Source organism: Trematomus bernacchii, unplaced genomic scaffold (genome assembly GCF_902827165.1).
Source record: "Trematomus bernacchii unplaced genomic scaffold, fTreBer1.1, whole genome shotgun sequence".
In the NCBI taxonomy this organism is placed as follows: domain Eukaryota; kingdom Metazoa; phylum Chordata; class Actinopteri; order Perciformes; family Nototheniidae; genus Trematomus; species Trematomus bernacchii.
Window position 1 is genome coordinate 24388756 of NW_022987720.1, and position 27657 is coordinate 24416412.

At 39.2% G+C, this 27657-nt stretch overlaps 3 protein-coding genes across 5 annotated transcripts; all 3 read right to left on the reverse strand.

Annotated features, from left to right (window-relative positions):
* Window positions 1-1987: 1987 nt before the first annotated feature.
* Window positions 1988-7556, reverse strand: spsb3a (splA/ryanodine receptor domain and SOCS box containing 3a). Of its 3 annotated transcripts, none has more exons than XM_034142308.1 (7): window positions 7332-7556; window positions 6436-6605; window positions 5547-5727; window positions 4727-4914; window positions 4422-4524; window positions 4210-4335; window positions 1988-3407 (listed from the first exon to the last, which is right to left on the reverse strand). In XM_034142308.1, exons 2-7 carry the CDS (start codon window positions 6541-6543, stop codon window positions 3088-3090), a joined length of 1026 nt encoding a protein of 341 aa, XP_033998199.1. In that variant the 5' UTR covers window positions 6544-6605; window positions 7332-7556; the 3' UTR covers window positions 1988-3087. The 3 variants fall into 3 exon arrangements, with proteins under 3 accessions (XP_033998199.1, XP_033998198.1, XP_033998200.1); XM_034142307.1 differs by having other exon boundaries at window positions 7328-7556; XM_034142309.1 differs by lacking the exon at window positions 7332-7556 and having other exon boundaries at window positions 5547-5722; window positions 6436-6584.
* Window positions 7557-8355: 799 nt separating this feature from the next.
* On the reverse strand, window positions 8356-14580 carry atp6v0ca (ATPase H+ transporting V0 subunit ca). Its single transcript, XM_034142310.1, has 3 exons — window positions 14308-14580; window positions 10588-10771; window positions 8356-9527 (listed from the first exon to the last, which is right to left on the reverse strand). Exons 1-3 carry the CDS (start codon window positions 14570-14572, stop codon window positions 9323-9325), a joined length of 654 nt encoding a protein of 217 aa, XP_033998201.1. The 5' UTR covers window positions 14573-14580; the 3' UTR covers window positions 8356-9322.
* Window positions 14581-18149: 3569 nt separating this feature from the next.
* On the reverse strand, window positions 18150-27567 carry ypel3 (yippee-like 3). Its single transcript, XM_034142311.1, has 5 exons — window positions 27258-27567; window positions 25000-25118; window positions 24735-24778; window positions 20908-21016; window positions 18150-19288 (listed from the first exon to the last, which is right to left on the reverse strand). Exons 2-5 carry the CDS (start codon window positions 25114-25116, stop codon window positions 19199-19201), a joined length of 360 nt encoding a protein of 119 aa, XP_033998202.1. The 5' UTR covers window positions 25117-25118; window positions 27258-27567; the 3' UTR covers window positions 18150-19198.
* Window positions 27568-27657: the final 90 nt, after the last annotated feature.

Here is a 27657-nt window from a genome sequence, read left to right on the forward strand (position 1 = left end):
ATAAACTGACTGCACTTTTGTTCCGCATGCGGGACATTTTAGTAGAAGAAACATTAATTATTGAACTGAAGGTTCTTGGAGAAATAACCGGTGCAGATCTTTTAGATAACATTTTATAATTAAAAAAGATTTACTACAAATGTCTAAATTCTAGTATTATAATTAATAATAATAATAATAATAATATATATATTATTATTATATTATATATATAATTATTATTATATATAATAATATATAATATAATTATAATAAGTATTATAATTGTCTAAGTACAAAGTTCTACTTGGTTTAAATGCAGTGTCCAACATATTATTACTACAGTAAATAATAGTTGTACTTTTGGCCTTTGTATTTTTAATCAGATTTAAACTTGATGTGGATTACAAACTGTGGACTTCAAGAAAGTGTCTCCGGGATGCATTTAACTAATTTAGAAAACGTATTTTACATGGACACTTGGCACTGTTGTGAAAGTGAACCAATACACTTTTTATTTTGACAACACGATACAACAAAGATTGTCATTTGTAATTCTGATGTGTATATCAATCAACTGGTGGTCCAATCCCAGGTCAATTTTCTTACCTTTTTCTACTACACTTGAGTAACAGCAATATTGTATGTAAAATGAAAAGTAAAAAGAAATACAACATTTTTTCGTTGACCATAAGACTTTGACATCTAGAAATAAACATTTCCCATGGTAGATAATAACAACATCCAGTTCTTTGAGCATATTTAGCATTCATTTTTATTTTCAGCTGAAAATCATGCTGATAAGTTATACAGAAAAAAGGCAAGTAAAGGCCTTCACATACAGTATAATTAATATGACGGGTATAGAAGACACGTAGAATTTTACTATTTACAGTACAACAGTAAGAAAAAGTGCTTAGATGCATCAATGTGAAGACCAATACTGTGAAATAAAACAAAAATATACATCTTTTTGATTACAACTAACCTCTTTGTAGTTACATTAGTAGATCTATAGTTACATCTGATAAATCAGACAGACTTAAGTGCGTCATGTCACACTACTCGTGATTAATGATCGTGGTCCTCTGGTACTTTCACTGCTGTTGTTTGTGTCAGAGCCTCCATCATAACATCCTAAAACACAGTCCTTCTGAAAACCATTATCCATAAGAGGCTGGTATTGCATAGTACCTTCATTCTTTGTGTACGTTCACTCAAACCAGGACCTCATCGGACTGATCAACGACAGGTGACTGAGGCAGTAGTTGGCAGACTGTAGCTTCAACGCCTCGGTCAAATACTATTTAAATACTTATATTTTGTATGTGTGAGTCCACAAAAGCTACATTGATTATTTACATATTTGACTCAAGGGTAACAATCCCCTTCTCAGCTATTCATGTCTAGAAACACTTGAATTGATCACAACTAACCCCCCCCCCCCCCCCCCCCCCCCCCCCCCCCCGCAGGCTTGAAAGGCGGCTGTAAAATGTTTGCATTTCACAATCAAAGCATCCAAAGATTGTCTGAAAACCACTCTTTCAGCATAATAAACATCTCTACTGCTCTTTCATGTGATCAATACATTCTAAAAGGGGATAGTAACTGTGACAACATATGTCTCAATCCCACCTTTAGTTGGAATTGTGATTGTCACCAGACAGTGGCCCAATACAGACACTGTTTTTTAGTTATAATCAAAAATATATAATATTGTCAGACACACACAGAGCTAAAACCTCAATATAACGGTGCAGGAGCTGTGTGGGAAGTTTTCTATTGTTATGGATTCATTAATCATTAGAATTTTGTTTGTGTGGACCACATTTCCCATTAATGGGGAAACAGGGAACTTTGTTCAGCCACATTTTAGGCCAACAGGGTCTGAGTGTTTCCTACAAAAATGATTTATAATAGAGTATGACCTTAATTACTTACAGTCAAGAAGAGTTGGTAAAGGACGTGAAGGGACAAGGCCAAAAGAACACACTTGCATAAACAGATCAGCACGAAACTGCTTATAATCACAGACTTTTTCAATGAAAGAAACGTACTTTTCAAAAAAGGTCTAAATAACCTATAAGGAGAAAGAGCCATGAGAACCTACCTTAAATGTGCGTATCTTATGAGTGGCATTCTGTCTCATAATCAGATTTAAAGGAGCTACACTTATTATGTATACAGCTTATATCTTTTAGAAAAGAGGAAAAATAACACCTAGCATGAGAATACAACAGGAGACTTACAAAAGCTGGCGACGGATGGATGTTGCCAAAAGTGTAACAAATATTTAAATTGTAACATGAACTAGATAATTAGAAAGAGGAATCATGTGTGTATGGGTTGATTGGAGATGATTGATGCCCCTTTTTGGAGCGCTAACAGCTATAAAATACATTCGGGTTCTTGAACCTACATTAAACATTTCTTACGTTTTTGATCTGTCTTAACATTTTGGACAGTTTTACCTTTAGCGCTGTAACATGAGGGTAAGTAATAAAAAATCCTCTATGACCTAAAGTGTGTCTCTCCACTTTGATTTGGCAATCTGACAAAAAACTGCAGATGCCAGTAAAACATGTAACAGATGACTTGGATAATGCATTGGTAGCATTGAGAACAACATACATAAATTGCATACATGTGAAAATATACAGTATCTTTTTTTAAACCCTCTTTTTTTGTGCAAATATACCATGATGACCACCAAAATGTGGCCATACTTGACTTCAGTGTTACACTGTACAGTCGGTTCCTGCACTCCTCATACATGAATGGCAACAACGTATGCTAGCTAACGAAATAACACCACACCTTTTCACGTATTACTGAAGCTGGTTTGGATAATAACGAGCATGGAGACATCTGAACGGCGTGAAGGAAGATCACAGTAAGATCGTGCGGGCAGAGATACCGCCGTCACAGCTTTCCACCTACGTACCGCTCCGATCCTTTCTTCAGATGTTGAGGAAAGCTGGAGGCAGGCAGGAAACACTCAGCCAGTGTTTAAGGAGAGGTAGGAGTCGAGCCGTCCATCATGTCCAGCGGCATCTCTTCCTCTGACAGGCTTCCAGGTCGGGCGTACAGCCCTCCTCCGAGTCACTCTCAGAGGACAGCGGTCCGGGCAGCGGGGGGGTCGGGCAACGCAGGCTCTGGCCCATCGGGGGTTTCTTCTGTGCTGCCGTTATTGAGACTGAGCACCCAGCCCAGTTTGTTGTGTAGCAGCTGACGAAGGCCCGGGGGCAGCGGCAACACGTCCAGGGTGTCGATGCAGTCCGGCAGCAGCTGGCGCAGGCGGGCGCAGCAGAGGTAGAGCAGGGAGGTGGGGGCGGAGCACGATCTGATCACCTTCATGCTGCTCTTCGCTGCCGTGGAGCACGCCATCGGATAAAACCTCTTGTTATGTAGCTCCGTGGCAGCAACACCTAGATAGAAAAATTGTGACATATTAGTGTGTAATATGTTGCAACAATACCACTCTGTGTACATATCAATAACCAAGTAAATGTGCACACAGGTAGGATACACAGGTCACTAAATCCTGCAGCAGGTACTATGTGTAATTTCTGAATAGTGCTTTCACAAACATACCATCACTTTATATGCTGTTCATTAGAAAATATATTTCCTTCTAAAACAATATTGTGTGTCATATCATTGACTTGTTTAGTGAAGTTGCCATGTAATTAGTGAGCTTATGTACAGTGTCATTATTAGGTCAGGGTGATTAAAATAATTCCTACATTACCCTCTCATGGTTCAATTAGAAAAGTATTACATGCTCGCTGTACAATATATTTGATAAGTTTCATACATATGGTCCTAAGAAAGCTTTGTAAAGCTTAAGAAATAATTTGTTGAGGTTTATATGTGATTATGGATACAGTGATCCGATATGCCAAATCAGTACCATCAATTTTTTAAATGTCATAACATTTTGTGGTCTGCTATGAGGAAGGCCACCCTCTCAGGCTTCAGGCCACAGTATTCTTTGCTTATTCTTACATAAAGACAATGCTGATATTGAGCTATATGGCAGAGCCTGATTGATATATGAAGGTATTAGCTTTTTGGAGTTATGGTACAAGGATTTTCAGTACAGGAATGCCAAACTACATTAGGTAATTTAAAAGGTATATTCATTACATAGTTTGTCGCCAAAGGAAAACTGACAAACTCCACCATTCATATAAGGATTGTTTGATTACGTCATGTGTTGTTACTAACCTATGCATTTGCGGTTTTTGAAGAAAGTGAGTGTGCCGTGCCACGTGTCCAGATGGACTCCAATGATGGACCCCTGTCCGAACCGGGAGGAGAAGTTTGTCTTGTCTCCTTTGTGATGCAACAAGCCTGAGCGAGGAAAAAAAAACATTGATTTATGCAACAATCCCTGAGAGCAGTGAATGCTACATCACAGCAAGTTGTGTTATTCTCACCTGTGTAAGAAAGACCCCAGCTGTCTGTGTCTTTTCCCAGCAGGCTGCAGAACGTGTGTCTGAATTTGTCTAGATTGACATCAGAGGTACCGATGCCAACCATCTGTAAAGACATAAAGAACAATATAGACATAAATAAACCTCAACTTCCACACACTTTTACTCTTTATGTGACACAAGATTTTCATCGACATAACTACACTGTAGCTATGTTCGTTTGACAAATAAAGAACCTTGAACCTTGATGTGGGTTTCTGTAATGAAACAGCAGGTCAGTGTTATAAGGTAAAGGCATTGAGGGTTACCATGTCTGTTCCGTACACTGGGGACGTCATTTTGATCTCCCAGAAGTGCTGGCCCTCTGCCAGCTCTTTGGAGCCGCGGATGGCTGCCGTGCCACAGCTGTACTCAGAGTGGAAGTTCACTTTGCGGTTGTCGCAGCTCAGCAATGTTGCTGTAGATCTGCTGCTGACATCCCAGAACCAGTCAAACTCTGAAACATCAGAAGTCATTCAGTCAAACATGGCTAAAGATACAAGACATTACATATTGTTTACTGTTTTTTTTTATCTGTGTCAATTAGCACAAAAAAATATTACTTGTAGAATCTATAGGTGAGAAAATCACAGAACTTAATAAAATACAACATTACACTACAATGGTGTGACTCAAGTGGGGCTGTACCGAATGTCATTTTTTAAATTCAAAGCTTCTATTTTTTTCAATAAAGTTTTGAATATCAATCCTCATATTTTATGACGTCGTAAATATTCAAAAATTACTTGATTTGAATAAAGAGGTTCAATGGATTAAATTATCATATTATATCAACTTCATTGATTAAGAAATCTTGTTAGTTTTGTCAACATAAATAAAGTGATGACATCTTAATGGAGCGACATACACAAAGCAAATGTCTATGCAAAATGTAATATTTTTGAATAATATTTATAATTCCTTTACTATAAAAGTGTTAAAGCCAAGATAGTCTTTTTTGTTGTGGTGACTCGGCAAGTCACAGAGCAAATACTTTCTTGATTTGAATGTGCAGCCCAAAACTCAAGCGACATCTCTCAATCAACCTTATTATAAACAGTGGTCTTGAAGTGCAGCAGGTGTCTTTACCCTGGTCCTCCTCTCCACAGTGGCAGTCTTTAACCTGGTGGAAGCCTCGCAGACGAGGGTTGTAGTTTGTCTCTGCCTGGGAGTCGCAGCCACAGAAGGACTCTCCGGTGACAGGCACTGCGCTGGGGACGGGAGGCACCATCACTGCTGAGAAGTCTGCCTCAGAGTCTGAATCACTGTACTGGGGGGAAGCAATGTAAACAAATAAACAAAAAAATCATATGCCAGGAGCATTTCTTATGTAACAGCATAGCAAATTTGTTTTGAAAATTGGCACTGCATTGAAAAATGTACACATCTACATCAAATGTAATTGTGAAAGGCAGGAATTATATTGCTTTTTCTTTCATCTCTGATATATTGGACATATTTTATTTTTCAGAGTTAGTTGTCATTAATTTAAGCTTTTTGATATATCACTTGTAAACATTTGTCTGTTTTTAATTTTGTAATAGTTTTAATAATAGTTTTTTTTTAGCTTATTCTAAAAACTTAATTTATTTTTCTGTGTTAATGTATGCAACATTTTACACAAAAGAAAATATCTTGTATGTTAACCTACTTGGCAATAAACCTGTTTCTGCCTCTGTTTACTTGCTATGGAAACGATTGGTTCTGATACAAAGCAGCAAACAACTGAAAGTAAATCATCAACAAACGCACATTGTTTAACGGCCGAAGGCAAATCAGACACTTTAAGTAAGACAGGGTTTTATGAGGTGAATTTTCTCATGGTGGCACATCCTATCTCCTGCCTGGAGTGTAAACAAGTGGCATCATATGACACAAACAATAACCCCAGTGTCCGCTGATGCTTCAGATCCGTTCAGAGCGTTAGGTCTCGGGGGAAAACAGCAGCCTTTACTCCGGTGTGAACGCGGAACCTTACGTCTAAGCGGTCATAGCTCCATTCTTCAAGTGCCCGGGCATCAGCATCTCGTCGTATCCCACCCCAAACATATCGCCATGCACGACTGTTCCTGCTTCTCCTGGACATGGCAGCAACTGAGACACTTCAGGATCAGTCCAGATGCTGACAGAGCAGCATCAATCCAGCTCCTGAAAGATAAAAGGACAACATTGTTATCAGTGGTAGTTTACCAACAGTTTGAATTGCTGATTGTAGCTCTGTGCACTGCAAGTTTTCTGAATCAGTTAAAAACACATTCCTACATGAGTTACATCATTTAGTGTTTATCCTGGTGTCTTGATTTTACCCCTAACATTTACTACACCTTTTGTAACAGACCCTATTACCTTTTGAACTTGCAATCCTACATTTCATGACAAACATCAGCTTTATCTTATTTATTAAGCCATCTTATCAAATGCTAATAACCAAAGTGAGACACTTTGTCAAATGCTTACTACTTATCTCAACGATAACAAATTGCTAGTAGTCAGGTCCTTGTCTACATATCGCTGTCATCATCAGAAAAACTGTTGTGGTCATTTGACGTGTGTTGTTGTTTTCTTAACTAGCTTTAGTTAGCCCCATCGCTAGCAGGAGCAGCTGAACTGCGCATCAAATAACACTTTAGCAGTAAAGCTAACCATAGCAAGGTCAGAACACCACATTTCAGAGCCAGACTGATGGTTTTGTGAGTCAATATATAACCATGTACACTTCTTAAAGTCGTTTATTGCGGTGTTTTCACGGTTTATTAGCCATGTATTATGAAAAAACTGACCGGAGGCAGATTCAGACCTAGCGTAAACTAGCCCATTAGCTTCTGTAAGCTGCGTGAAGCTAACAGCGCTGGATAAAACGTTAACGTTACCTGCCTGTTGTTCGCGGGAAATCCCTGACAGCAGCGAAGAGACGTAGTTCCGTGATGCCACTTAAAGCTAGATAGTTGTTTTATTACAACTGAATGAGCGGCTAGCTGGGTTTCCCTTTTTTACATGACCTACTTTACATTATTGTGACGGTAAACAATAACAGGCAGGCTCTCTGCAGGAGCCCCAGCACTGTCTCCTCCACAGGAAGTTTCTGCAGACTCCTGTCAGAGAGGGACCAGCCCCTTTTCTCTTTATGCAGTCTCTAAACTCTCTTTATACATCCATGGGACAGCAGGGAGGTGTTATTCACTGGTGGAGGAGGTATTTAGATGTTGTTTGTGTAAAAGTACCAGTACAACACACAATAATACTATAACAATAGCAGTTAAAACAATATATAGTGGAAATATTGATGAAGATTGTCCCCTTTAAGATTAGAGTTTGTTCATATTATCAGCGGTGGGAGTAGTTACATAGTATAAATGCCACAAACTATAAAACATACTCATCTTGCGTTATAAGACTTAGTAGGCTACATTTACTTAAAAGTTCATTTTGAGGGAGTTGCCCTTTGAGTGTTTCCATTTCATTTAATTTGTACATTTCAGGGGGAATGAATCTTAACTCAATTACATTGTATTCTTTATCAGTCTGTTAGGATGCAAATTAAGATCATTAATAATTAGAAATCAAACGTATACAAATGTTTTTATAGCTCAAGCTACACAGCAGGATATGTATCGAGAAGGCCCTAGTTACTAAGTGTCTATTAATTTCCACTTTAAAACACTGCAGTATTAAGGCATTAAGAAAGCAATGTTATGCACGTTTAGCACATCAACATGTGCTTTCATTAAAAATGTTTTGGAGACATTCACATCCACCTCAGGGTGAACTGTGATAACCCTTCACTTGTCATCGAGCTACTGATTCTACAAACTGTCTCTTATTCAATTAATCTTTAACTCTGAAATGTTGTTTCCAAGTCATCGCATTCACATTAGCAAAAAAAGCACATGACAATGACAAGTTTCTGGAGGAGGTTGAGTTTTATTTGGAAATCTGACAGGCATGGCTGAACAGTGAGCTCACCTTAAAACAAAAAACAAAAAAAGACATAAGCACTACAGGTAAACGATACTAGTGTTTCAGAATGTCATATTAAACATAAAGACTTGCACACACACATTATGCACTCAGGTCATTCAGACACACGCACACTCACTCACACACACACACTGTCAACCCCATGTCAACATGTGGACATCCTCCATTAATAATCACACTACATCCAGAGGAATTCCAAGCACTTAGAACAATTACCCACAGTGCAATTAATCTAACTATACACAGATCATTTATATATTTTTTATGTATATAGGGTATTCAATAAACATTATTCCATTTAGACAGTTTCATTAAGTCAAAAGTCCTCAGAACTTTCCATAAATAGTGAACAAAAATAATATGTATTGACAGCTCCTCGCCACTGTGATTAAAAAATAGTCACCGAAAAGAACATGAAAAGATAAAATACTAGTGTGCATGATTCTTCAGCAGTCTCAAGACGGAGAGTGACAATCAAAACCACCAAACGAAAAACGAAACTTCGGAGAGGGGAATGGGCAGAAGGATAAACGTTGATACTCACACTCACGGCACAGACTGGTTACTACATTTACAGGGGGGTGGAGGGACTCTGGATCACTGTACATGTTAAGATCAGACAACAAATCAAGCAGACTGTCCACACATCATCCCACAACAACCAATACATCTTCATGCCCGTTCAGTACTCACGAGACCTGACACAACCGGATGGCGTTAAACAATATGGATAGATCACATCTACTGGGGAACGCGGCACCAACATGTTTCTGATGCCATCCTGTCCTGTCAGACCCACGGGGTGTAATGGAAGTTAAGTGAAAATCTCCTATTTGTTCTTGCTGCTTTGATGTGGAATGAATGAGATGGTGTTTTGATGCGGACATCTATTTTGTAGATAGGATCAGAGCCACGATGAGGCCATAAAGCCCCAGCACCTCGGCGAAGATCAAGATGAGGATCATGCCCACGAAGAGCCGGGGCTGCTGGGCGGTGCCTCGAACGCCGGCGTCTCCCACGATGCCGATGGCGAAGCCGGCTGCCAGACCGCTCAGGCCCACGCTCAGACCGGCACCGAGATGCAGGAAACTCCTGTTGGGGAGGAACGGAGGAAAGAACAACGTCAAATTTTGAGTCCCTTCTCCTGTTAAACACTATAATATATCAAAAGTGATTCATATTAAACTTTGCTGATTCACTGTGACTTCACAAGCACCATTTATGTTTGAAAATGTAATTTAAATCCAAAAGTATTGTTTTTAGACTTGCATTTATAGTTTTAATAACTATGAATTGCTGTCTGGAGACATATTTGGTAATATGCATAACATGTTACTGCATTTTCCCTAATTTGAGTCAATCAAATAAATGCAAAATGAGAACAAAAATTGTTGTTACAACATATGAAATCTGAAAGGGTCATTCATTGTGCTAAACTTCATTTTTCTCAATTTACCCAGAAAAGTCCAACTCAAAAACATTATCTCTACCAGGAAGTCATGTTCAGGATGGGTGGCCATTAAAAAGTTTGAAAACAATAACAATAGAGGGCAGATAACATCACAAAGAAAAGCATCAACACCCAACAACAGATGACCAACCTACAACAGATGACCAACCTACAGGGATCAGAGGCAACATTGTTCTGTAAAAACTGATTTATGTATATTTTGAAAAATGTAACAAGGGTAAAGATTCCAAGTTAATTATACCCTGCATGAAAAGAAAAAGAAAACCCTCAGGGAATAATGTTCTCCGGCCCACACTCTATGATGGAGTTTTACCAAAAGAAACACCTCATTACCGGCCCAGCACAACACAGCAATGACCAGAACAAAGTGAATGTACCATTTCCAAGAAGGAAATCGATTAGCGAGTGCAAGACCCAGATGTTTATCTTTGAAGTTGATCAAAACGGATAAAAGGCCTTCAATTCATGACGTGGTCACAATTAGAAGTGGTAAATATAGCTACAGGACTGACTTTGAGTTTTTTATTTTGAGGATTTTATTGTGAAAGTTAGGCAGTTTGATGTTTAAGTGTATTGGCTTCAACTAAAAGCACATAAGCTGTAGAAGACGCCGTCTGCTATAATGTCTTCCCACTCACTGAAAGAGATCTAGTAGAGTATTGTATCAGAGGCTGATCTTACTTGTAGAGAGTGACTCTCTCTGAGATGTTGTTTGCTATCAGCACGGCCACCACCAGCCCGTAGATGGCGATGATACCCGCCATGACCACGGGGATGATGGACTTCATGATGAGCTCTGGCCGCATCACGGACATGGCAGCGATGCCTGTGCCGCTCTTCGCTGTGCCATACGCTGCTCCTAATGCTGTGAAGAGAGGAGAGAGGTAATTCATCAGTCAGTGTTTGTACTTCACTCCTAAATGATTCTTTACAAAACCAGACAGGATATGGATTTAGGAGAATTATTTATCCAGCTAATCGATTTAAATTCTCTCTTCCATCATACTGGCTCTGACAGTGTGTAAAGACCCGGCGTGCAGGCAAAATGAAACAGTAGAAGATATATTCGGCTGCCAGTTTTCTCCAGCCAAGCCATAAATAACAGGAATTAAAGTGATATAAAAAAAACGGCTTGCACTTCACACTAGTGCTTCCATTTTTAATGTGTCCTCACAAAGTGATAAACGGATGCAATCTGGAGCCTTTTTATCCCATACAACCTTGCACACTTCAACACTTTATTCCCTTTGTCTGACTTTCAGCAGGATTATGGAAAAAACGTACCAACCCATTCACAGGGTTGGTACACACCTTATTTTTGACAATCTGTGCAGGCATATATAACCGATTATCACACACGGCTTTGACGACAACAGGTGGAGAGCAACTCTGATGAGACGACGTTACTGGCTTATCATGAAGACTAGCTGGAGCGTACAAATAAACATATCACACAACACCGACTCCGCCACTTCTCACTTGCTGATGTGGGTGTGTTGACACTTTCGATGGCTGTGTTCTAATCGACTACAAGGCATTTTTTAATATTGTGTGAAAAAGCAACCCAGCATTTTCTTCCACAATTTTAACAGCGAGTATCTCTTTTCTTTTCATAAAAAACAGGAATACCAGACAATGTAATACCTTTTTGTCATCCAATATATATTCTGAGGCCTCCCTTTTCCAATGCATCGTAGGCTAATTCTGCTTTCCCGCTGTGCATCCAATATGGAAAGATCCTGGACCGACTCCATTGTGAACATCAAACAACTGTTGTGACACTGTAACAGCAGCAAGCATGGAGATTTCACTGAGGGGCGGGATGTTTTTGTGGCAGAAAGCTGTAAAGCCCAGATTATACTGGTGTCAAGGTGTCTCTGTGTGCCTATAATGGAGGAAGTAGTTTATAAAATGGCCTTGAGGCATTGAAGTGCTTAACTAAATAATTGTGTTTCCCTTTGCTTTGTGATACTGTAAACGGAAACAAATGCAGAGTCAAAATGTCAATTTGAGAAAAAGGAATTAATGCTACTTCCAGTCCTGCTATATGTTATCTGTACACTTCCTAAAATATTGAAAAATAATAATTAAAGCAGGCCAACATTTGTGCAGTACCAACATGTAGATAATTTTAGAAAAGGTATACATCAGCTACATTTGCATAGTAAGTAATAGGTTTTAGTTTAGCCCTACAATTAAATAACATTTAGAGAAGCGCTGAAACCATTGGTTGGCCAGGAAGTGACAGTTTCCACAAAAAGCTGAGTTTCTTTGCCAATCTCATTACAAAATGTAATATTCAGTAACATTTACAATCACAGAATCCATTTTTAAATGCCACAGCAATCCCTGTCCTCATGTTACCTTATATAAAATATGAATCCAATTTTAAAGCACTGTGGGAAATGTAATTTCATCAGACAGAGCCCTGGTACTGGATTGTTAGCTATATATGCTGGGTAAATTATTTTAATTATTTGACAGATAACATTTTGGATATGTACCTCAAGAGTCATCCAATATTTAAACATTTCCGAACTGTGCTGTAATATAATATAATATAATATGTTACAACCAATGGGAAACAGGGCTTGAACTAATCACAACATAAATCGTATTTACGTTATAATTCATGAAAATCTGGGCCTTGCTGTTCCGCAAAATAAATTCATGCAGAAAGATGAATGCCACAGCAGACCCTGGCCTCACGTAACCTTACATATGTACAGATCCAAGTTCCTTACAGTGTGGTTTTCAGATTTTAAATTAAGAAGGTAAGAGCACTTGCATTGGATAGATACATAGACACCCTGAGTGCATGTGTAGATATACAATCATAAAGTAAATTATTATGAGTCACACCACCCAATGGACAAACTGCACAAAGTGTCACCTGATGTCATCATCATAGTATCAATGATGTCCACATGAAAGAGACAGTGGTTTGTGTCTACAGGAATATACATCTCCCCCCAAAGATCTTTATAAGAGCAGGATGTATATTCCTCAGGGGTCATTTGGAGGCCCAAGTCAAACACCACCTTGCTTTACTTATACCACAACTGGGATTGTTGGCCTCAGAAGTGGTAGAATAAGTATTCAAAACCTTTTTTCTGAAGTAAAACGATTAATTATTAATAGTAGAGCTATTAATACTGCACCCTAAAAGTCCTGCATTCAAATGTTTACTCCAAGTGAAGAGGGGCAATTATCAGCACAATAAATTAACATCTGTTCAAGGTGGAGCTTTAAATGATAATATAATGCTGGATAGTTCCATTAATAGTTCCATTAATATAATGCATCAGTAAGGATCTTTTGTGAATAAAATCTGCAGTAGTAATAGTTACATTTCTCTGGGAAATGTAACCATTACTACTGCAAATATAATGCAATATTTTTTATTTGAAGTAATCATTGTTCACAGTGCATGTGAAAAATGAAACGACTGTCACCTACGATATGACAGATATTATTAAGCCCTTAAAACAATAACTGTTCAGCTAATTAAATTAAATAAACACAAAGATAATTGCACCATTTTGGAGTTTAACCCTGTGGGAACAATTTGCAGTAACAGTAGTAAAATGTCTCCAAGGTAAATATAATGCAATATTTTCCTTTGAAGTAAAAGTAAACCGTGAGTAAGTAGAATGCATTGCTTTTGAAGGATATTTTGGGGTATAATAAGTATGATCATGAAAATTATTTAATATTTTCACATCTAAAAATCATAATCTACAGCCATTTGAAGCTTTTTTTTTTTGCTTGGGCCCCAGGCAGTAGGCTACCTTTCCTCATGTTAAAGTCTTCTTCTGATATTTCCTCCCTGACAGATTGGCTGTGCCCCGCCTCTCGCTGGAGTGCATGCTAAACCTGAATGGATGGATGGATGGATGTTCACTCACTGACGTTAAGGCCTTGATGCTGGCCCTCCTGTAACACAACACCTTACGACCAATGTGGCTGCATCCAACCCGAACGAGCATCGTATTTATCTGATAATCCATGAGGACCTGCACCTTCCTGTGTTGTAATATAATGTAATAATGTTTAAAAGACATCCGGTTCCAAGCATCTGCCATCTAATAAATGACGGTCTGCGTCACCATGGAGAGCTTGATATGATATAACCACAGCTAGCTCCAGGGTTAGCAGGGTGAGGAGCTTGTGGTCAGCGGATCGTCGGCGGTGGAAACCTCCTCCCCTCCATCCTCTGCCTCTCATCCCGGGCAGGTGTGTGAGCCGTGACCACCTCAGCTAACACCCAGTTTGAAGACAGCACCCCCCATTTGTAGTTTTCTAATACGAACTTGACACCTTGCTAAGCTAACGCATCGTTATAAAACAGTGAAAGGTGCAGAAGACGGTTGGTATATAAATGACGGTTGGTGTAGTTACCGCTGAAGACCATGGCCGCAGTGGCTCCCATCACAGCGAAGAAAGGCGCGTACTCGGGGCTCTCCTCAGAAGACATTCTCGCACTATTCTCGCGGGCGATGCAGCTACAAGGTAGACTTCTTGTTTCTAATTTAGGTTTTCCCCGTTTAACTACCGGACAGGTTACAACACTGAGAGAGAGGGGAGAGAAGGTAGCTGCCAACAAGATCACCGGTGTAGAAGAGGAAAATGGCGAAACGGAAAAAGTCACATGACGAGCTACCATCTCGGAAGGATCTATTTATGTGAATACGGGGGTGCTCGACACGAACAGGCTTGAAACATCTAACCTTTGTTGTTTATTGCACTGTAAAATACATCCTATACAATACTCATCTGATATTAATTATCATAGCTTTTATATTTAAAAGCATTTTGTTAAAATACGATTTAGGATACGAGTAGCTGTACTGTGTTTTATGGTACGCTCTGCTGCAAGTGCACTGACTGCAGTTGAAACGCTAGTTGTCACTACCTTTAAATATACAGTCTATGGTCACTACACGCTGGCGTATTAATTATTAGGTATCAAATAGGTAGTCAAATCAACTATAAACACCACGTTAGCTCTATAATTTAAAAAGGAACACAAAATAAACTTTAGTCAAACAATTGATAAATAGAGGCGACCAGAAAGCACAGTTTCCCAGCATCCATTCATGCTCCTTTAGCTATAGCCCCGCATATGTTTTGTTATTATTCGCCTAGAAAATAACCTGTCAAGCAGAAGTTAATTTAATCAACATTAGAGAACCAAACACATTCTTCCGTTTTTGAGTGACCCGGAGACACATCCTGCTGCTGCTTCTGTCAAGGTGACACTGTAACATCTAATGTCAGCTATAAGGACATGTTCCCTCATGACATTTGTATTTTTGTTTTGGTCAGTTTTCCTAAATAGATTATTTCTTACCAGATCCTATTTGACCTTTTTGATATATTTTAGGTATTTATCTTCCACAGCACCCGTTACTGAGTTGATGGTTATCACATTTTGTAATCCATGGTTCAAATGAGTTTTATTTCCTGAGACCCTTTTTAGTTTGAAGTATGTTTTTGTACAAAACCAAAATAAAATGATCTTGGTTTTAGCTTGTAATGATCCTTCTCCTTGAAAATAATAACCTACAATTTGCTTTTTACCAATTCTAAAATCCAATCCATTTATATAGCACCTTTCATAAAAAGGTTACAAAGTGCCTTACAAAACAGCAGTTAAACAAACATCAATACCTGAGCCTAAAACACAGCATTATACAATAAATGTAATATTATAGCAATCCTCGCATAAATAAATTCTTGTTTGGTTAACACTTATACCATTTTTGTCAACTATCAATGTGTAAAACTGAGTTTCATGCACAAGTACCACTTTAAATCTTGTTTTTGCAAGAGATGTGCTCATAATTATTTGAAAATGGTCATTCAGCATAAAAAAAGAAAGAATAAAAAGTCTATTCCACTCAAGAATTGTCAAACTAGTCAACATATTAGGTTAGGGCACCATAGAAATGTTGGACTAAGATTTTGTGTACCCACCTCGCAGATCACCAGCAAAAACATGTAAATGTAGTATGTCATTAAAACAGAAAACATTGTAAATCATCACCCCAATTGGTTTATGATGACTTAATATTTGCTTTGTGGAAATTGTCTTTATAATCCATAAGCCTAACACACATTTTCATCTGATACTTGGAAAATTGTGGTGTATAAACACACATACTCATTGCAGATTACGATTACTTATACAACTTTACACGTTTAATTTACATTCACTTCCAGGTTTAAGTTTCTGTGTCTTTAACCCAAAACCTAATTATCAAATTAGTCCTCAGTTATAGCAGATTTATTCCCCGAATCTAATAGCATCGACCACAATACTAATTACACTACAGATCATATTCAATCTGAGGGATTTTACTTGGTGAGATATGGCACTTTCATGGTTTTAGAGTCACTCCAGCTCCTGCACAGGCATTTAAGGAATAGTTTGAATTATCTTGTAGGGTATTTGATTAACTCAAATTTGATTTCCTATATATTTCTAATTCAAATGCTTGTCTCTCAGTTTGGTCTTAGTTCAATTGTGTCATGAGAATGTGCTTAAATCTTATATGGGAATACAAACTGAAAGCAGAAAATGTGTTGCACACATACATGACTGTCAGCAGCCTCTGCGCTGCATATCGTAAAGTCATAAAGTCGTAAAGTGCCCTTAGTCAGAGCTCAACCATGTGACCAGTTCCTGCTCCAAGATCAACAATCACTATACTTTACTGTAAAAGGAAAAACAGTTCAGAGGGGGATTTTTTGGGGGGAGGAGAATGCTTTTTTGGGAGATCATTTTGTCCTGGGTGTTGGGGAATAATTTGCTTAGGTATTCAACCTTTGACAAAGTTCATAATTTTCCTCTTTTCACTGTCTCCTTTCCCATGGCATAGGTCTACGGCCTTGGGTATTGCTGCTATCTCTCTTAAGGAGGGGCCGCTTGGGCGCATTGTTATTGCCAGTTTATGACCGAGCACAAGCTGACATGAGATAGTTTATTGTTCAGGCACATCTAGAAGACCTTCTTTTGAGGAACGTAGGTTCCCTGGCGGCTGGCGCACATTCTTTCCTATGGACGACAGCTCTAGTTAGATTCAGGGTACATATTTGTTTAGTCTCGCTGATAAAGAATGTTGATTATTACACTCCGAACTAGTTAAAACCTCGAACTACAGAAGGATTCTTCAGAATTGATTGTGGCATCTCAACCGTGTGGTCAACTCGTGGCCCGTGACATGTCTTGTGAATTCTCCGGCCGAAGCTCCAAATAAACCATCAGTGTTTGCCATCAAAGCTCCAGCTCTCCTCGTGTGCTTCAGAAGTTTCCCCCACACTGGGCATTTTTGCTGCCTCTTTCAGTTTGAACGTTGCAGCAATTGGACGGTTATGTGTTCCAATGTGTTGTAAACCCAATCCATACTCCATGTTGTGAAATATTATATTAATGTCAATACGCACCATTTTTTTCAGTAGCATAACTGAATTTGTCTTCTATGACTGTACATATATTTTCGTAGCATTTTGTCTGAATTATTTGCATATTTGAATCAAACAGATCATATTCCTCTTATCATTAAGTCCCTACATCACCATCTGCTGGCTGATCTACGGACCAGTCAGAGGATCCTGTTGATTTTCATCCTCCCTGTAAATGACAACTCCGCTGACATGTTTATTATATATTTTCACTTTAAATTACAAACTGAATGTTTGACCTTCAGTTTATTTCCACACCATTTCGTCACATGCATTAGCTAACGCTCAGTAAAACAGGAACTGAAAATGAAGATGAAACACTGAACTGAAAGGACCCTCAGTTATCAAGGGTTAAAGAAAAGGCTTATATGTTGTCTTTGTTCTTACTACTCTTCTAAAGCATTTATATATTTCTTTTTAAAGTCATTTTAATGGGAATAAAAGGCAAGAGTACATACAGGAACATATTACTCGTCCTGTCACAATAACTTATTTTGAGAAACGATATATTGTTCCAGAGATAATTCCTATTAACATTATTGTCCTTTTTTGGAAAATGTTATGCCTCTAATAAGATAATGGAATAAGCCTAGCACAAGTTTTCAAACAGCAATGAACTTCTAATACTTAAGAATATTCAGATATTGGAATTGGAATATTATAGTTCTTATATCTTGGTCAGCGAAAATGATCATGTCCATATATGGTATGATAAGTCAAATAATAATTATCGAGACAGTCCTAAAGATCACCAGCAAAAGAAGACTGAACACAGGTTACAGGCACACTGTATTTTAATGAAAGATTAGGTTAAAATAATACACTTTAATGAAAGAAGCAGACATTAAAAATCACCATAAATATGCTACACAATCCTAAACACACTTTCCTCTGACACATTTGAGTAAATGTATCTGTAGGGGCAGCTCCGTGTTAGGCTATACACACACAAACACATGTAGGATAGATCTCAGCATGAAGGAAAAGTGAAGACATCCCAACTGTGAAGCAGAAACTCTAGACGTGAACCCCAGGCTAATGCTTCTCTACGACATCCAGCTAAATACATCTCAGCACACACACACACACACACACGCACTAAAATGTATACCTACAAGCAGAAGACACTCACACTCCAGATTTAAGAATTCTTGCAGGAGACTTTTGCGGGTTTTAACATTACTAATTCAACAACCTGATTGCCTCTAGCAAAATATGTGTCACTGATCCCTTACCATAAAAAAAAAAGCATAGATTTCACTGATAAAAAAAGCCAATCCAACTCTTCCTATACCCATCTATCACTCAGAAAATGATCTACAGGTTGAACAGTCTCAAATACTTTGCTCATTTTGGACCAGATATGTCTAAATGCGCACCTTAAACTCAGAAAGGAAAACCCAAATACCTGCATCTGATGTGTAAGAAGGTCAGATTATCTGTCTTTCACTGGCCTCGCCCCACACAGCGAGACTGTTAAGCGGTCATCACTCACACACGCTTTTAAAACCCAACATGCGCACACACACACCTGTGTGGCTACATGTCCCAGTCGTTCACACACAAACCCTGCACTCATTCAGTCCATGTCCCAGCACAACCAGCAATTGGGATAGCGATATATCAGCAAATGTGTTGTCGTGGTCGCTGGAAAAACATGAAGAACGGAAAAGATAAAAGGCATCACATGCTATTCTTGGTACGAAGTGAAAGTGTGGCACAGCGATGGCTCGTACGCGGGATGAGGAAGCTACACTGGAACCCTTTATAGTCGAAGGGATGCAACTTTTGAAAAAAGTCATGAAGAAAGATGAAGATTTCCCTCTCAGTCCCAGCCGTTGTCCTTTATCATGTGGGACAGCTCGATGATAAACTTCCCCTCCTTGTACTTCTGACTCAGCTCGAAGGCTTGTTCCTGCAGAAAGGGAGGTTATTCAAAAGTAGGTTAGAGTAAAGCTCAAATCAGAATTACACAATGTCTATCCAGTAATTTTCCTAAAATGATATACTGATATTTTCAAAGGTACATAAGAAGAAAATCAAATATCTCTCTTTTTCTGAGCAGAAACCTCAATATTGATATTGCAAAGACAATGCAGGGTTTACTATTGAGGCTTTCCAAATGACTTCACAATGACATTTTGGAAATTGTGGACACAATGGCTTAGTAACACGCATTATTGTCAGGTACATTTGTTAAATAATATCATTAATGCAGCCTTTAAAACCAGGAAAAGACATACTAGAACACTATCCAAATGTAAGACGATATTTATTCTCATAGCAGGATTTTGATAGAATATTCATATATTGCTTAGCTCTAGTTACAAGTTGAAACGTTATTTTTTTAGGCCAAATTATCACTTTTGAGAAAATTCCCCATTTGGGATGAATAAAGTATATCTAATGTAATTGCATCTATAATAATCTTTATAATAATATAAAGTATGAAGAAATCAGCTGTGAAAATGTGGCCTTCAAATATTCTTAATTTGAAACTATTTTCTATTATTAGCCTAGAGAAATGTAATCTGCAACCACATCATAAAATGTGTTATGCTGTATTTCTAGTTTTTTTGTCAAGAGGTAACGATGATGCTTCTGACTCTGTGCACATGAGCTCTGTAGCTACATGGAAGCTGATTTCCTCCTGAAAATGTGATTAAACATTAGGACTGCTGCAGCTTATAAGATGTTATGTAAGAAATGTGTTTGGTCAGATGGGCTGCTTGTGTTTTCTGTTTCTTGTTTCTGATGGCGGTGGAGATAATTAATGTTCCCAACCACAGGGAACAAATGAAAGTGAGCACAGGAAATGTAGAGCACATAATAGAAATCCCCTGGAAGTAACTGCGGTTAACTACAATATAGGCCCGGGTTTTTCTCATGCTAAAAGAAACTCATGACAATAACTCCTTACATCAAAACAAACTGATCATGGGGAATTTTCATTATCAGAATCAACTTTGGCGTCTTCTTGAATGACTTGAAAAAGCTATCAAGCTCATTATTATAGAAAAAAAAGACTTACAAAAAAGAATACAGGACTTCCCATGAAAGAAACAACTCACACAATGTTGGTATTTTTTATCATTGATTTATGCAGGGGGACCTTATGATTACCTTATTTTAAAAATACAAATAAAATCAGTAAAAACTAAAATCGTAATTCAAACGTTTCTTTGCAAAATGTAATATTAATTAATGTTTGAGAGTTGTAAGCATTTTTTTCCAATGACTATTAGGATAATATTGTGAATTGCAATACGTTTGGATAAACGGAACATCAAATATTCAATGCCTTGAAGCAGTTTTCCTAAGAATGTGCATAACTTAACGTGGCTTTGTCAGAGTAGATGAGAGAATGTACACACAGTAAGGCAATAGAAGTAAAGCATCCATCTAATGAAATACCATCTACATGTGAAACCTGACACTGAATTGTAAATCAACCATGTCACTGCCTTTCGTCAAACCTAATATCAGTTTAACCGCGACCAAGGCGGCGTTTTATTCACACGCGGTCGTACTTACATATTTCCAGCCCAGCGTGGTGTGACAGTTTTCACAGTAGATGTCGGCGACGGCGTGGAGTCCTGTGAGCAGCAGCCTCTCCTCCGCAGGACCGCAGCCCACGTTCACCCTGAAGACAAACGCAGAGCTGTCAAACAGAAGCTCCTCTCCGACTCACAGAGGGCGTCACGGTGATTAAACTACTCTCATGCACTCTGAGACTACGTGAACCTGAACAGCAAAGCTCCTACTGTCCTATATATGAACTCAGAATAAAGTTATCAAAGAGTCATGGGGAGGATTTATTTCCATGAACCATTCACAGCTTCACAGAATCTATTCAATTAGGTTCATTTAAAGGTAGGGTAGGTAAGTTTGAGAAACCGGCTCGAGATACACTTTTTGCGGGGCGGCGACGGCGAATAATCGATTAATATTCGCCAGGGCTGTCCGATTTTCGAATTTGATCATGGTCAGTTTCTGGCATCCCTAGCGCGTTCGTGTGTGTTGGAGGAGGGGCTCTATAAGGAAGTGGCAGATTTTCTCCGGTTGTGTATTTTCAAATTCTAGCGATCTCGAGCCGGTTTCTCAAACTTACCTACCCTACCTTTAAGTTTCCCCTTTTGAGGGTTGTATAGTTCGGATCCACCAACAGGAGAAGCGTGACTTAGACCCCATTTACACGGGAGCGCAAACGCAAACAGACGGAATTCGTTATCAAAAAAGTATTCCGTTCACACGCATTCGGCTCATTTAACGTGTCCGTTCACACGAGACCACTGGAAACGCTGTAGTACATATGCCGGGCCTGTAAGTGGCGCTGTACTTCCGCACGAGACCGCTCGGAAGCGCTGGAGACGCTGTAGTACATATGCCGGGCCTGTAAGTGGCGCTGTACTTCCGCACGAGACCGCTAGGAAGCGCTGGAGACGCTGTAGTACATATGCCGGGCCTGTAAGTGGCGCTGTACTTCTGCCACAAAATACACCAAAAGCAGCGAAGAAGACCCCCGAGCATGGTTGCCCTTCTGTTTATGCCCCGCGGTAGATTTAGCAACATGTAGTTCATGTAATTCTCCATGTCCACTTGTTGCTGATGGTTGTGGTAGAGGAGCTGTAGATGTTGTACTAACATCTGTAGCATGGTCAGTAGCAGTAGCATGGTCAGTAGCTACTGACAGTAGCTACTGACCATGCTACAGCAGTGAGCAGCAGAGGTGGGGCTATGGCTTCATCGTTATCAGGAAATGATCGTATAGGGTGTACACACAGAGCCGTTTGGCCCCCCAGAGCGTTCCGTTTGCAGATCTATCCACCTTGGGACCCGTTATCGTTTACGGGGTCCGTTTCCGCGGTTCCGTTACGGCCTCGTGTGAACGAATGGGCTATACCAGCGGTTTTCAAAGTGTGAGGCGCGCCTCCCCTGGGGGGCGCCAGAGAGCTTCAGGGGAGGCGCAGCGTGAGAAAAAATAATAACGAGAAAAAAGACGAGTAAAGTGACATTTGCACACTTTTGCCTGTCTGTGGAGACCGAGTTCCCCCACCTCGCCAAAAAGGCTGTTAAAGTGCTCACTCCCTTCACCTCCACCTACCTGTGTGAGTGCGGGTTTTCCGCATTGACTCTGATCAAAGGAAGTGCCGGTCAAGGCTGCAGCCAGAGGATGATCTGCGTTTATTCCTGTGTGCATCAAAGACGCAGACTCATTGTTCCCACTAAAGTAGGGGTGAGTGTAATAAGGAGATAAAGTTGACGTTCAGTGTGTTGCCGGGAGCATATAAGGATGTATCCACGATGTTGAAAATGTTAAAAATGTTTAAAAGATATGTGTTGAGAACACGGCGTGCGAAAATATACGGGTCGTGCTGCAGCTAGATGTGCCTGTCCTCTGTAAGAAGGTGTCGGCGACTGACATGCAAGGAAGAACGGCTGTCCACAGGCTGTTCCAACTTTAACAACTTTATTAACTTCCAGGGTAGTGAATTGAACATGCTATTGTAATTGGGTGTGTGGTATATTTTCATGCACGGACACGCATGTTCCACAACACACAAACTGAACAACACTCAATTGTACGATCGCTACCAGTGTCCTTGCGATCTTGTTATAACAAGTCAACAAGTGCACGTTATTACTGATGCAATATGGTTGAGACCATTCGGGCTTATTCTAGAGGGGTGCAAGGAATAGTCCAAGTAGTGGAGGAGTTTTATACAATATGTTTAAAACATAAAGATAAAAAGGTTTTAAAAAGTGATTGTTTAATGTTTTAAGGAGGTGACGCTACTCAGCCAATCAAATCGGTGCAGTCAGTGAGTCAGCACAATAGATTCAAACACTCACAGAGACGAGACAAGAGGAGAGAAACAGTCGGAATAATTTCAAATGGCGGAAGGTAGACAGCGAAAACAGAGCATTTAATGACATGTTCTCTTACTGGACCTCTTTGAAATGCAATGTAATAACAACAATAATAATAATAATAATAATAATAATAGCAATAATAATTGGGAGGGGGGGCGCGGCTGTTCATATGTTCTCTGAGGGGAGGCTCACCTTCCCACACTTTGAAAACCCCTGGGCTATACGAAAGAGAAAAGTAGCAGATGCAACCCGTTTCGTTCTCGTGTAAACACCGCCTAAAGTGACCTTTAACTTCTACACCGCACCCCCGATACCGGGGGGAAAAACGCGTCATCTGCAGGAAACAGCGTCTGAGGGCATCTTAATATTCAATAAACGATGAATGTTTTATATCCATGTAACGGGAAGAAACTCAGCTAACTGATCTTGTATTTCTGTGTCCCTTAGAAATGATTTCTGATAATCCATAAGCAATAAACCTGCTTTTCCGTTTCCAGATGTCAGAGCGAGAGATAGGTTCGCTCTGATGCAAACCTGCATGCGCAAAGCCCCCACCTTTTTTTGTTAACATGTGTGTGTATGTGAAAATCCCCCTTCGATTCTATTGGCTCTAACAGTCAAAAAGAGATGGCAATCACCAAAATCGACCAATGGGTTCCAGAGAAACGGTAAAAACGCCCATTTCCACCCAAATCACCTCAGAGGTGGAGTTTTTTTTGCTAAACCTCTCTAATAAGGTCAAATGTCACTTGTTTTGCATCAATCTTGATACAGGGTACTTATTATATGTTGTACTTTGGATTCCTAAAGCTTTTAGTCTACCTTACCATCATCCAAGGGTAGTTTTCACTATAAGTAAAAAATAATTTTTGGACGGACACTATAATTTACAGTTTTTTTACTATGGTCAATCTGAATTTTCTTTAAAATGAAAAACATCTATATTGATTCTGACTTTTCTACATCCAACTCACAGGTTTATCATTACTTTGAGAAAAAAGATTATTAATTTAAGCCTTTTAGAAGGGAAGATATGGTCATTTGTTCTGGGAATGTCATTTTCGAGCCTGAGACCTGAAAAACAGGCTCAGGGCTTAACAGGTTAAGGTTCACTGGAAAGCAAATCAAATGATCTGCTGGTCATGAGGTTTGTGCAAACACGTCCGATACTGGGAATTTGTTTTCATAGCACTATTGAAATGGCACGTTGGGAAAGAAAAAAAAAAAATCATAGATTCAGCAACTTATTTCTTTTTCTTCCTCAGAAATAATCAAAAGGCCACTAATCTGATCTGATCTGAAAAAGCTTCAAAGTCCATCAAAAATAGCAAGGAACATTTAAAGACAGTGGTTCTTAATTGAACACTTACTAAAGTTACTTCCTACCCATCTACAAAGTGATTATGGCAATAGAATTAAGATTGGAAGCCTTTGGAAGTGTGCATTCATTCTGCCAATTTGTTATAATAATAAAAGAAAATACTCACACAGAGTTGAAGAGGTAGGCTCGCCCCTGACTGCCTTGAAACGACTGAAGACAAACAAGAGAAAGTGTTATTGTGTCCATTTGACATGTGAATCAAACAACCTGAATGTATTTTTAGTTTACAATAATGCGTCCATCTCTGGGAGATTAGTTTTGTCAGTCAAGTTATTCCAGTTTTGCTACTTTCTACGTGACAGTCATGAGGCGGCGTCTATATGTGCCTCCTGAAATTAGTATTGACATCAAAAGGCAGGCGGCATTCTTACCTTGGAGATGAGGTCGTCATGGTTGGCCAGATGGGCGCGGCAGTGCACACAGCTGTAGCGACGGTGGCACGTGTCCAGGTACGCCTGGAACGTCTTGGCCTTTGTCAGCTTCACCATGTCTGAAGCAGGGAGGGAGCAGGATGTTGGTGTTGTGTGTTAGCGGTGCAAGGCAAGGCAAGTTTATTTATATAGCACATTTCAACACAAGGCAATTTAAAGTGCTTTACAAAAATGAAAGACATTAAGAGCATTAAGAAACATATGAAATGACATTTAAAAACACCCATGCAGGCATACAGGCTACTGCTAACACACACTGGTTAAACAGATTTCATTTTGCAGAGTTACTGCAGCTTTCAACATGCTACCACTAATTTAAGACCACATGAAGTATTTGTATTTTGCCGTCATACTGTCAGACTAATGAAGGACAATGAGTACCCTGTGAATGAAAATAGGTCCTATATTTTTTACATTACCAGTATATATTAATTTATTGACATGTTTAAATAATGTAATAGTAATAAACAATAGCAAATATACATTTAATGTCTAAATCTGAAGAAGCTTTGAGGGTAGCATCATGTGCTCGAGTAATTAAAGCTATACAACAATGCAAGGCTTCCCCCTACAATAACATAACCCCACATTAATGTTAATACATTGTTATACTATAACAATTATTTGGTTAACCGATCAGACAATATCAATTACAAAATAATTTCACTCATGTATTGGTAGGTATTGCATTTACCTCTTTTATCACATGTGTTGTAAAGTGAACATTAGGGGAAGATAAGACGTTGAAAGACCAAAGTCTGGGCTCAGATATCCACTCAGTTTGACACCCTTTTTAAATAATCAAAAACGACCATTTCCTTGATGGAAGTTAGTAAACATTGACTCAACCGTACATCCTGAGTCACACATGTGAAGGTGTGACTTACTACAACACGTTCACTTATATGTTTTACCACTTTTAGATGTTTCATAGCATTATGGTTTTCTATCATCCTTCTTTCCTTGCAGAAACAGGACTCCACAGAGTCGTACAAATGAGTAATATTGAATCAGATTCAGCTCTATTTGTCAAGTGTGTGCACAGATCATTTGACTTTGGTTTTTAAGTTGCTCTCAATGTACTTCCTCACAGTTCAAAGAGCAATCAACATAAGAAATGGGCAAAATGACAACAAAGCTGCCCAACAGTAGTACAACTAAACCATTGAGTGTTACATACAGGCTGAACATTTCTTTTGCTATGAAAAGAACTCACATGCAGCCCGAGGACACAATGTGCTGTTAGCATGCTTCTCTTATTTGCAGAGGTGGAAGAAGTACAGATCTGAGACTTAAGTTAAAGTAGAAGTGCCATAATTACAAACAAAATATTAAGTAAAGAAAAGTAAAAATCCTATAATAAATAATATTAGCATCAGAATACATTGATAGTACCAAAAGTACTCATTCTGCAGATTGGCCCATTTCAAAATAATATATATTACATGTTTTTATCATGATGAATGATGCATTATGAATGTTATCAAAGCTGGTGAAGGTGCAGCTCATTTTAATTCCTTTGTATGCTGCAGGGAAGCTTGTGGATTTACTCCAGGTGTAACTAAAGTCTTATATAAGTGTTGATTATATTTCACATTATTAATCAAAATCTGTAAAGTAACTAAAGCATAATAGATGTAGTGGAGTAAAAGGACACTATTTACCTCTGAATTGTAGTGGGGTAGAAGTACAAAGCAGCAACACATTGAAATACTCAAGTGTACACATTGTTTTTAAGTACAGTACTTGAGTAAATCTACTTGGTTACTTTACACCAGTGCTTATTTTACATTTCGCAAAGACTGACATATAGTCAAAGCAACATTTGATAATAAAGCATGTACTGTTTTTAAACCTCCCCCCTCTGGTTGAGAACCATGCTGGCAGCTTGCTTCCTGGTTAAAAATAGTTTGCACAAACAAACAAACCTCAGCTCATTAGTGAGATGCAATCGGTTAACCCAAATCCAAGGCTGTGCAACGTGTAATGCCACATTTAAGCAGTTTCCAGCCCTGTTGACCGGCTGTCAGTAGCTAAATAAGGATAAAAACGGCCTCCTGCACCTATCAGCTAACAGGCCACTGGATCGGACCTAGCTTGCGTGTTAGCCACCATGCTAGCTCCGCACAACAACACTCACACACACACGGCAGATAAGAGGCGCATTGCAGGATATTCCGCGTTACGTGTCGACTCACCTGATGATACCAAAGCTCCTCACAGTATATACAGCGGTCCAATGTGGATGACAGGCTTAAAATCATCTAATAAAAATAGGTTATTATGGTCGGTTTGGTCCAACGGTCGGCCACGCGCTGACGGTTCGGACAATAAAGGCAGCCTCCGGTCGTTTACCCGCGTTTCTCTCTTTGAATGTGAACCCGATTTAAAACTTCTTCACGGCCTTTGTTAAAAACGGGAGCAGGAGCCCGACAATGCTGGCAGACTCACAGGGTGATGACAGTGCGGCGGCCCCGGCGGGAGAAATATGTGGTTTGTTTATGAAAACACTCAGAGGAGGAAGTCTGGAGAGTGCAAAACAAATCCCTCTCAACCAATGGGAGGCCGCGTGTGACGTCTAGAATATGGGTCAACCAA